The sequence below is a fragment of the Podarcis liolepis genome (assembly GCF_965112155.1).
Source record: "Podarcis liolepis genome assembly, chromosome: 9".
NCBI classification, from domain to species: Eukaryota; Metazoa; Chordata; class Lepidosauria; order Squamata; family Lacertidae; genus Podarcis; species Podarcis liolepis.
This window is the reverse complement of record NC_139564.1, coordinates 20,898,612-20,910,144: the sequence shown is the minus strand read 5'-3', so window position 1 is coordinate 20,910,144 and position 11,533 is coordinate 20,898,612. Positions and strand designations below refer to the sequence as shown.

General features: G+C 42.0%; 1 protein-coding gene across 1 annotated transcript; it reads left to right on the top strand.

Annotated features, from left to right (window-relative positions):
• Positions 1 to 233: 233 nt before the first annotated feature.
• On the top strand, positions 234 to 9,904 carry LOC310686119 (alcohol dehydrogenase 1-like). The gene is made up of 10 exons (XM_083459289.1): positions 234 to 444; positions 2,430 to 2,531; positions 3,150 to 3,291; positions 4,548 to 4,635; positions 4,743 to 4,965; positions 5,765 to 6,025; positions 6,397 to 6,532; positions 7,371 to 7,509; positions 8,925 to 8,985; positions 9,356 to 9,904. The coding sequence occupies exons 1-9, from the start codon at positions 427 to 429 to the stop codon at positions 8,947 to 8,949; spliced, it is 1,134 nt and encodes a 377-aa protein (XP_083315415.1). The 5' UTR covers positions 234 to 426; the 3' UTR covers positions 8,950 to 8,985; positions 9,356 to 9,904.
• Positions 9,905 to 11,533: the final 1,629 nt, after the last annotated feature.

Below are 11,533 nucleotides of genomic sequence, written 5' to 3'. Positions count from 1 at the left end.
CCTCTGGCATCTGAGTAAAAAGCATTGTGTGTGATTATGCTCTACTCTAAATAATTTGAGCAAGAGAACATGGGCCAGAATGATTTTCACTTGTATGTACAAGTTTTTAGACAGAATGTCTGTACCTGAACTGACCTTTTTCTTTTTAGATCCAATATTGTCCTAGCTCGTAATGTTAGTTTACTTTAGATGGTAGCTCCAGGGGGAATTAATTTCAGCTAAATACTTGCCAGGAACAAAAGAACTTTGAATCCCAGCTAGAAATGGACCCTGGCCTATCATAGATTATACATTATGTGTGTGTTGGAGGAAATAGTTGTTTGTGTATCTCTACATTCTTGCTTTAGGCAAGGAGTGATAAACAAGAAGAGAAGTCCTTTGTAACGGAGCAAGCTTGTGGCAAAACTGAAAGCCAGATCTGGACACATGGCGACTGCAGGAAAGGTAAGGAAGACTGTTTTTATGGTTCAGTCTAGTCGATCTGAACGCTGCATTCTAATGTTTGCTTTTGCATAGCTACTACATTGCTTTGAAGAGGAAAGAACTAAGCTTTGCTACATTCCCATTGCCAGAGGAGAGAAACCTCTGAATGTTATTTGTGCAAATTGCAAAGCTGCAAAGACCAAGATGTAAAAAATTATCTCCTATTTATACATTCAAAACAAGAGTCTGCTTGATATAAGTGAATGAGACAAACAGCAGGACACTCGATTTTCCCAAGAATACTAAAAGCTGACATTGCATTGTGTAGGCATTAAATAATAAACCAAGAGGTTCTGGGTTTGAAGGTTACCTCAACCATTAGATTGCATTACACAAGTTATTATTGTTGTTGAAATAATTCATTACATACATAGAAATAAATTGTTTTTAAAAACCTTACAAACTTATATTGATAATAAACCTGCCATTTTTTATAACAATGAATGTTATAATTACAGTGTTCCCAAAAGTGTATATGGTTTGACATAGTCATGCAGACTGTCAGTTTCAAATAATTATATTGACCTGAAGTTGATATTTCATTTACTAACATCAGGAAATTGGCACTAGCTGGTTGAAAGAAGCCCTCGTAGGTCTTTGATGGAGGTCTTTTCAACGTTTAACTGAAGATGCAGAGAACTGAACCTGGAAGCTTTTGTATTAAAAGCTTGTCTTCTGTTACTGAAATACAGGCCCTGTCCAATAATGATCATAATATTATTTATTCGAATGCTACTGTTTACTGAACCCCATTAACCATTACAGCATAAAATGGCATCCTTGTTGGTGTGGGTTGGGTATTACTAAAGTGTTTGTAGGCAGTAGACTTTGGAAGCACAGGTGTGCTGGTCTAGTGACACTTGCAAGTCATGTGATAGGGATGGGCAACCTTTAGCTACTGAGAGCCACATTCCCTTAGGTGTAATTTGTCAAGGGTCACATACTAGCAGTGGGCAGGACCAGAGCCAAAAGGGGTCAGAACCAGCTTTTTCCCATCTCTCTTTCAGCTATTCTCCTCCTCCCTCTCCATCCCTCCCTCTCTTCTCCTTCCTTTGCGCTGTTGAAAGAGGGAGAGATTATTCTTGCCAGCGGTCTGAACTGATAGTTTACAGAGCAATTTTGAAATAAGGCCTTGGGGCCAAGGTTGCGCACTCCTGCTGTAGGGTGAAAGTGGCAATCTCCATGCTGACTACAGCAACTCTAAGGTTGCAATCTTAACTGAATCATTATAAGGTACACTGTGAAATTCATGTCTGACCTGTTTTGATTGGCTCCATTTCCACAGGTGATCAAATGCAAATGCATAATGTCTTGAGTTTCCTGTGACATTATTGTTCCTTACTTTCTCCTTTTTGTTTAGCTGGCCTTATGCTCTGCATATCACTCCAATTCCATTTCTTATTTCCCCTTTTCCTGTAGTTGCCAGGAGCAGTGGAATACAGATGTTTAGTTTGGATTAATTTATCCAAACAGAGCCAGAGATTGGAGGTGGCCAGAATTGGATGCAATTGTTATACTGCAGGGGTTGGGTGCAGAGGGGACAGAGGTGGAGACCGAGGAAATCATTCTCCTTGTTTTCTGCTGTGTTTTGTTTTGTTATCATCTTTTAAAACAGCACACAGAGTGTAGGCGGGAGGGAAGTTGGCCAGACTGTGTCTCTCCCCCAATCTTACATTTGAACTCAGGAAAAAAGTGAATGTACCATTACTTTTAAAAGGAACGAAAAACTGTCACAGGGTAAAATGGCAGCAAGAAGGGTAAAATGGCAGCAAAACCTGCTGTTTTGGCAATAATAGCACAGGATGAGGACAACTGATCTCCGCTAAGGCTTAGATTTTAAGTCCTCAGTGGCTTGGGACCTAATATCTGAGGGAAAGCCTCCTCCCATATTGTCCTGCCTTTGAAATTCATCTTTGATCTTGTTTTGATTGACTCCATTTCCACAGGTGATTAAATGCAAAGCCGCAATCATCTGGGAAGTTGGCCAATTGCCTTCTGTGGAGGAGGTGGAGGTTGCACCACCAAGAAGCCATGAAATTCGAGTGAAGGTAAAACTTATTATTCCAAAAGGGAACGTGCTTTCATTCATTGTGAATTACGATTGCAGTGGCTGAGGATCTTGTGCCTAAACTCTGAAAACTTGGATACGGGAGTCTTGAGTGGTGGGGCAATGGTTCTGGAAGACTTATACTTAAAACTCAAAGGTGGCTCTTTCCCTGCCAGGAGAAGAAAGATTCCACAAAAGTCTCAGCCACATTTGTGCAGAGTTTCAACTATAGTTTGTTGAGGTTGTAGTTGAAACGTACACAGCAATAAGATGAAAGAAAATCCAATACTTCTGAGCAAGTTCAAAAAAGAATAAAAGTGAAAGGTTCTCTCTATTGTATTTCGTACAAAGATTATATGTATTTTTGGCTAGTCCTTTTGGTCAGATCAAGTGGGTAATATTCTTGCTGAAACTTTGGTAAGCAACTTTCCTTGTGGGCTGGCCCTCTCTGCGAATACCTGCAGTTGTGTGAATGTGGTATCTGCACGATCATCTGTTCACGTGGAGACCCATTTTTTTGACAGAGACAAAAAAATTCAGTGCCAGTTCTTGACAAAAATGTGTGCTAGGTTGAAGCAGAGTAAGTACTGAAATAATATATATTCCATTTCCCCTGCAGATAGTGGCCACTGGGATCTGTAGGACGGATTATCATGTAGTGAAAGGCATTTTTGCTAACATAGACTACCCAGTCATTGCGGGTCACGAAGGAGCTGGAATTGTTGAAAGTATTGGACCAGGAGTCACTTGTGTAAAGCCAGGTAAGGATGAGGCAGATCAGAAACTCAGAAGTGCTTGTGCATTGGTCCCCACTGGGATTTGCAAGCATGACATAAATAGCTTCACTACAAATTATCTTCTAATGGGGAAACTTTGGGCCCCCAGATGTTGCTGAACCACAACATTCATCATCCCCAACAATCAAGGCCAATAGCCAGGGATGGTGGGAGTTGTTCACATTATATACTACAAATAATCTCTTTCTCCAAGTACCCATCAGAAATGTAAGGTATGCATGAAAATAGTGTTACTAATGTTGGACAAATGCCATCCCCTATTCCTGCTGAGTGATAGCATGATTCCAGGAGGTTCCAGGCCCTCAGCCAGGGTCTGTGTTCCTTTGGAGAATTGAGACATGGCAGAGATTGTTGTAGCTTTAAGAAATATGATTTATTCACCTATTTACATCTTCAGTGCATAGAGGGAGTCCAAATCTTACAGCATTGTCATTGCACAGAAGTGCAGCCCTGGAGTCAAAGGCTTATCTTTCAGCCAGCCTTCAGCCAGTCTGCCTAAGATGGATCCCAGACTTTGTTCACCCACTTCTTCCCTGGACACCTTGCTAAAAAGTATATTTTCCTGTCACTTCATACCAAGTTATCTTGGCAACCTTCTGCCTGCCCAGATTCCTCCTAGATGGGCCTTCAATGCCTTTTGTTATGTTAATGCCTCTATCCCAGGAGAGACCCTGGCTTGGAAAGTAATCTTAGCCTGATTTTTCCGCTGGTCTGCAATCTTTCCTTCAATACTCCAAATAATCAAAATCCTACCATATATTAATTTCTAGGGTTTAGAGGAGCACCCCCCCCAAAAAAATAACAATATGCTTCCCTATTGACACACCTCTTGCAATATTCCTTATTAATATCACTGTGTTTCTCACAAAATCAAGCAAGTACACTCTGGCAGAAATGGTTCCGTTTCCTTTGAGTGACAACCATAGCTTCATAATACACAAAGTAGCCCTGTATATGCTAACTACAAAATAATCAGGGGAAAAGAGTATAAATCAATATAAATTGTTGTGATTTGGAGATTTGAAATCAAGCTGGATTTGAGTTTGTTAGTGTCTCTGGTAACTTCTCTCTCTTACATCATGGATGTTGGCTTACATTATGGAAGTATGTTCTGCATTTCATTAATATTATTGCTACAAGTTTTTCATGGCCTTTGAATAGAACAATAAGCCTATGAACTTGAACTTAAACTGTTCTTGTCCTTGTTGTTTTCCCACAAGGTGACAAAGTCATTCCTCTTTGTCTTACCCAGTGTGGAGAATGCAGCTGCTGTTTAAGTCCTAAAACTAACTGTTGCCTCAAGAACCAGTAAGTTTATCTGACATCTTCTATTAAATATTTGTGTTTCTTAGTAATATTGAAAATTAGCATTTAGTCCAATTTATTATGCAAACCAGTCTGAATCTCCTCAACAGCCTCTATGAACCTATTCAAAATCTGATGCCAGATAAGACCAGCAGGTTCACCTGCAGAGGGAAACAGATCCACCACTTCCTACAAATGAGCACCTTCTCCGAATACACGGTTGTGCCTGAGGCTTCCATCACAAAAATCCACACTGATGCTCCACTGGATAAAGTCTGCCTCTTTGGTTGTGCATTTTCCACTGGCTATGGAACCGCTATCAATTATGCCCAGGTGAAAATCAATTCACATTGATTCCCTTGTGCTTCTCAAATAAGTGAAACAAATGTCTGCTTACTCCCTGCTGAAGAATAGTGGCACCTTCAGGGATCACTTTTCCTGTAACAATTCCGAGATGCAAAAATAGCTGATACTACTTGAGCTTCCCTGCTCTCAATGGGTCCAGCCTCATAATAGTAGCTCTAAAAAGCAGCAGCAAGGGGCTGACGGTTGGGTAAGTCAGTGTGTTTTGACCTCATAGGCCACCAATAGGGAACATGTCACATCCAGGCACTGTTAGACTACATTCTGAATGGCCATGTCGCCTAGGGTGATGGGTGTTGCAGTGCAACACAGGTCCTCTTTCCCTATCCGAGGCTGTTCCTTATCCCAGCCTCCCAACTGCATTCTTTTGTTTCTCTTGTTCATCCCTTATTCTCTTCAATGATTCCTGCCCAGTTGGTTATTAATTATATTCATTATATTTATATCCCTTCTTTCCTCCCAGGACCTCAAGGTGGTATATATGGTTCCCCCCCCCCCCAACATTTAGCCTCACAATATTCCCATGTTGGACTAATACAGTGATTGGCCCAAGGTGACCCAGTGAGTTTCATGGCTAAGTGGGGATCTGAACTGTGATCTTCTAGGTCCTAGTTAAACACCACAACCACTACACCACAGTGTCTCTCAGTTCTGTCTCTCTATGCCTCTTATCTTCCGGTCGGCCAGTCTTCCTTCCTCCCAGATCCTCAATCCTGCTACATCACTTGTGTTCTGGGAAGTCCCTAATGCAGTTTATATCAATTTGCAGGTTGAGCCTGGTTCTACCTGTGCCATCTTTGGCTTGGGAGGTGTCGGTCTGTCTGTTGTCATAGGCTGCAAAGTCGCTGGAGCATCCAGGATTATTGGGATTGACATCAACAAAGATAAATTTACTAAGGCCAAAGAGTTAGGAGCCACAGAATGCATCGCTCCTCAAGATTTCAAGAAGCCCCTGAATGAGGTTCTGGTAGAGATGACAGGTCTTGGGGTGGACTACGCATTTGAAGTGACGGGAAATATTGACATTGTGGTATGTTTTCTGTTTTGGTGCTAATCAATTGGGCTCACATCCCCATTTTTTGGCTCTCCTGTTCAGCCCAGGGCTCACAGCTTTGATCTGTCATTATATAAGCAGTGCACCTGGTTGGGACTATGTAAAAGTTTTAGGTGGGAAATTCAGAGGACTGAGAGAGGCTTCATGGTTGGAGGAAATATACTTCTGAATTCTACTTGCTGGAAAATGCAGAAGGAAAGAAGACTGCTGTACTCTGGTCCTGTTTGTGGGCTTCCCAAAGGCATCCGGTTGGCCACTGTGAGAATAGTATGCTGGACTAGATGGGATCCTGGCTTTTATGTTCCTTTATCATTTCCTGAGCTTGTTTTTCTTTGTGTCTCAAACAGGTCACTGCCCTTAAATCCTGCCATTTGGGCCATGGCACCTGTGTGCTGGTTGGAGAACCTCCTGCAGGGGCACAGTTCTCAGTCGAACCTATTCTGCTCCTCACGGGAAGGAAATTAACAGGATGTTTGGTTGGAGGTGCGGATGGGTGATATATGGCAGCTCCTGCACTGAATCATAGAACAGGAATTCATGCTGAAGGTCACTGAGTGTAGATCCTGCTCTGTGCAGGATCTGCAGTGCAGGATTCAGCCACAGCATCCCTAACAGATGGCCCTTCAGCCTCTACTTAAATACTTCCAGCCCAGGGAAACCCATCATCTACTGAGTCAGTCCTATGACCTTGTTGAACAGTTCTTGTGATTAGGAAGTTTCTCCTGATGTTTATCTGAAATCTGCTTCCCTGCAATTTCCCCCATTGATCCTAGTTCTGCCCAATGGAGTAACAGAGAATTGTAGATTTGGAAGGGACCCCAAGGGTCCAACACCCTGTAATGTAGGAAACTCAGCTAAAACATTCATCCAAGTTCTGCTTAAAAACCTCTAATGAAAGTTGCCATCCTTATTGGTGGGCTGCAAAATAATGTAAGTGAAATCTAGAGGATTCAGAATGGGTGCCTAGACCCATTTATATGGTGACTTGCCAATGCAATGTCTGGAGACAGCCACCTATTGAAATCTGTGCAAGTGAGGAACCCAAATATGAGTTTGATGGACAGTGTGGCAAAGTTTTGGTGGACATAATAGGTATGCAGACTAAATTTGGGGGCAGTCTTTATTTATTTTAAAAGTCTTTCCATCCCATTGGCTTTTGATTCTACTAATCTTACATTGTTAACATAAACAGGAGTTTTCTTCATCTTCTAATTTTTTTAAAAAAATAAAGTTCACACATCCTAACATTTTATATTCTTTGAAAATAACCATAATCAAGCTTGCTGACTAATCCAATGTTCTTTTATTTCTCCTGCCTCAGGTTGGAAGTTAAAAGATGCTGTCCCTAAACTAGTTTCTGATTACATGAACAAGAAATTTAATATGGATGCATTAATTACTCAAACATTGCCTTTTGATAAAATTACCGAAGGCTTTGAGCTTTTACTTGCAGGAAAAAGGTACGTGTTCTATTTTTTTTTTTTTTTTACATTCTTACATTTCCTTTCTTCCAATCAGTAGCAGATAGAATGATAGGGTGGCAACACTTGGCTGACCTCCCGATAGTTATGGGGTGAGGCGAGAGGTTGAGGAGGCTGGGAGGTCAGTGTGGTGAAAACACCCCAGCAGAACCAATCCAGTGATTCTACTAGTGCATTTGCATCATGCCAACTTCCCAGCCATCTCATTCCTCTCCCTCTCCTTAAAACATAAGAAGCTGCCTTATACTAAGGCAGACCAGTAGTCTTTCTAGCTCAGTACAGTGGTACCTCGGGTTAAGAACTTAATTCGTTCTGGAGGTCCGTTCTTAACCTGAAACTGTTCTTAACCTGAAACAGCACTTTAGCTAATGGGGCCTCCTGCTGCTGCCGCACCGCTGGAGCATGATTTCTGTTCTCATCCTGAAGCAAAGTTCTTAACCCAAGGTACTATTTCTGGGTTAGCAGAGTCTGTAACCTGAAGCATCTGTAACCTGAAGCGTATGTAACACGAGGTACCACTGTACTGTCTAAAGCAGGGTTTCCCAAACTTGTGTCTCTAGCTGTTTTTGGACTACATTTCCCATCATCCTTGACCACTGGTCTTGTAAGCTGGGAATGATGGGAGTTGTAGTCCCAAAACAGCTGGAGACACAAGTTTAGGAAACCCTGGTCTAGACTGATTGGCAGAAGCCCCCCAGGATTTCGGAGTAGGGACCCTCCCGCCCCTACCTAGGGATAAAACCTGGAACTTTCTGCATGCAAAGTAGATGTTCTGCCACTAAGCTGAAACTGCTTCTCAGTAAGCGGCTGCGACTCAACTGTTAAGAGGCCCATGGAATGTTGCCCCCCCAACCACTATGCTGTTTGCTACTGCCTCCAATGATATTGTTGTGGTTTATTTTTACCCTCACAACAGCCCTGTGCAGTAGGTTAAGTTGGGAAATAGTGACTGGTCCAAAGGCACCCTGTGAGTGCTTTGGAAATGTCAGAATTGGACTTTTATCAAACCAATCTAAAATACTCCAGATGGCAGCATACAGAATCGCAACACATATCTTAAGTACTATAAGCAGAGCCGGCCCTATTGTTAGGCAGAGGACTTGAATTTTGGTGCAATGTGAAATGCCGTGTCCCCTAGGCTAACCTGTTTTCCTCAGGCACAATGGTATTCCTCAATCAAAATAGTATTCAGTGACCAGTCTGGTCAGCTTCTGGTCAAATTGGAGGGAGGGGATGCCATCTTGTACTTAGACTGAGGCCACAAAATCTATTGGACCAGCTTCATATTCTCCAAGCAGAGTCATGGTTATTGCTATGATCTCTTTTGATGTCTACTAAATATTGTTAGGGTGCTTTCTTGTACTTATATTAATGTTTCGCCTTTTCTCTTTCAGTATTCGCTGCATTTTGTTGTTTTAAACTTCCAGAAGCAACTAGTAAAGGGGTCTCAGCTGGGTACGTACCTTTGCATCCCTCCCCAAATTCAACAGAAATGGTTGAGGGTTAAGTCAGCAATGATACAGTAGGCTAAAGATTTAGGACATAATATATAAATGAATACATGGGGAAAGCTGTGGAAAGTTGACATGAAATTTACTGCTTGATATGCTTTAAAAGAGAATTATATGAAAATGATGCATAGATGGTGTCTAACACCTAACAAATTGTCTAAAATGTATAAGAAGGTTCCTCGAGTAGATGGATCTTTTTTATAGGGTGGACTTGTAAGAAAGTGAGGATATTTTGGGAAATGATATACAGCGAGATAAAAAAGATGTTTAAAGTGATCATACACAAAAAAAATACCCTGATGCTTTTCTCTTAGGGATTATAGGGGCAGAAGTTAGAAAAAGATGATTAAGCTGTTTATGTATGTAACGACAACAGCTAGGATTCTTTGTGCAAAAAAATGGAAGGAGGAAGAGGTTCTCACCAAAAAAGAATGGATAAGCGATGGACTATGCAGAATCAGCAAAGCAAACAGCTAACAAAAAGAGAATGAGTATTGTTTTGTGGGAGAACTGAAGCCTTTTTGGGACTATTTAAAGAAATATTCTAGTATGATGAATTTGCGAGCAGGATTTGAACTACAAGCAATAGAAGGAATTAGAGATTATTGTTATTGTATAAGAGCTAGGAGTTAAGGGGTGAAATAAAAAAACCCATGAAAAATGGGATGAGAAGTCGATAATAATTATTTCTTTTGCTTTATGTATTGGAATGTATATGTGAAATTTTTGAAAATTTAATAAAATACAACGGGGGGAGTCATACAACAGAAAATACTTTACTGTCTATCAAGGTGATTATTTTATCTGTGTAGCTGAATTTGTGCAGTTTCATAAATAAAGGCCTGATTCCTTTTTTTTTTTTTTTTTTTTTTTAAGTCTCCAAGCAGAGTCAAGGTTGTTGCTATGATCTCTCCTGATGTCTATTGAATGTTGCTAGGGTGCTTTCTTATATTTACATTAATGTTTTCCCATTTCGTTCTCAGTATTCACCGTGTTGTTTTAAACTTCCACAAGCATCTAGTAAGAGGGGCATCAGCTGAATACAGCTTGCCATCCTGCAAATCATTTGCATCCATTCCAAAATTCAACTGAGCTTTTATTGAAATGGTTGAGGGTTTACAGCCAACAAGAGAAGCAAATGCAGGGAAAACATTTAACCCTTATATACATTATTGTAACGTGCATACAATACAAGGTGCAGCTGCTTTTACCCCCTGTTGTTCTTACAATGTGACCCTTCAACAAGACATCTCCTTGGCACAAATTCACTCACTCTCTTTCGTCAGGCGGTACCCCTGCCATGACCCAACAGTTAACATCTGCTCTGGAGATTTTCCTGGCCGCCGTGACCTCGAAAAGGGTTCTCGCGCCAGTCAGGAAGTCGGATTTGCAGCCTGCCCACAAATTGGCCAGTCACGGGCAGGGTGCAAGGCTGGCTCCTCCCGAGGGGTGGGCCCAACTTGTAATAATAAAATTTAAGGTCTTATATATATATATAATGGGACGCAGGTGGCGCTGTGGGTAAAACCTCAGTGCCTAGGACTTGCTGATCGCATGGTCGGCAGTTCGAATCCCCGCGGCGGGGTGAGCTCCCGTCTTTCGGTCCCAGCTCCTGCCCACCTAGCAGTTCGAAAGCACCCTTAAGTGCAAGTAGATAAATAGGTACCGCTTTATAGCGGGAAGGTAAACGGCGTTTCCGTGTGCTGCTCTGGTGCTGGCTCGCCAGAGCAGCTTCGTCACGCTGGCCACGTGACCCGGAAGTGTCTTCGGACAGCGCTGGCCCCCGGCCTCTTAAGTGAGATGGGCACACAACCCTAGAGTCGGACACGACTGGCCCGTACGGGCAGGGGTACCTTTACCTTTATATATATAATAAATGTTCATAAATGTACCAACCAAGCACGTACATAGATCAACACAGGAAGACCGACCTGAAACCATTTTGACTCCCAAGCTGACCAAATGTTTTCTCTGCAAGGAGGGAGAGGGTCAGGGAGCCTTCCCATTGTCTCAGGAATGAGTAATCACCATTTCAAAGGGTGACAGACTACCAGGAAAGGCAATCAGATAAGGCATTATCAGATAACCTGGCAGACAGGAAAAACAACAACATTCATATTTCTGTTGTGGACCACCTTTTCTGTGATGTACCGTATTTTTCGCTCTATAACACGCACCCGACTATAACACACACGTAGTTTTTAGAGGAGGAAAATCCGTAGGCATGCCACCCGTAGGCATTTCCTCCATAACACGCACAGACATTTCCCCTTACTTTCTAGGAGGAAAAAAGTGAGTGTTATGGTGCAAAAAATACGGTAGTTATGATGTTTGTGGGGGGTGGTCTTGGGTTACCCCTTCTGTGATGTATGTATGATGTATGGAGGGGTGGTCTTGAGCTCCAGGGCAGGGAATTTAAAATGTCTATATAAGGGCAGGCACACCGTTGTTCTGGGTTCTCCTCCTTTTCTGTGTGTGAGGGGAGCACCCTG

What these genes read in the sequence shown, in the direction of transcription:
- LOC310686119 (XM_083459289.1), top strand. An exon ending in CGGGAAATATTGACATTGTG is followed by an intron (nt 6,026 to 6,396) that starts GTATGTTTTCTG and finishes TGTCTCAAACAG; the next exon opens with GTCACTGCCCTTAAATCCTG. An exon ending in CTTTTACTTGCAGGAAAAAG is followed by an intron (nt 7,510 to 8,924) that starts GTACGTGTTCTA and finishes TTTCTCTTTCAG; the next exon opens with TATTCGCTGCATTTTGTTGT.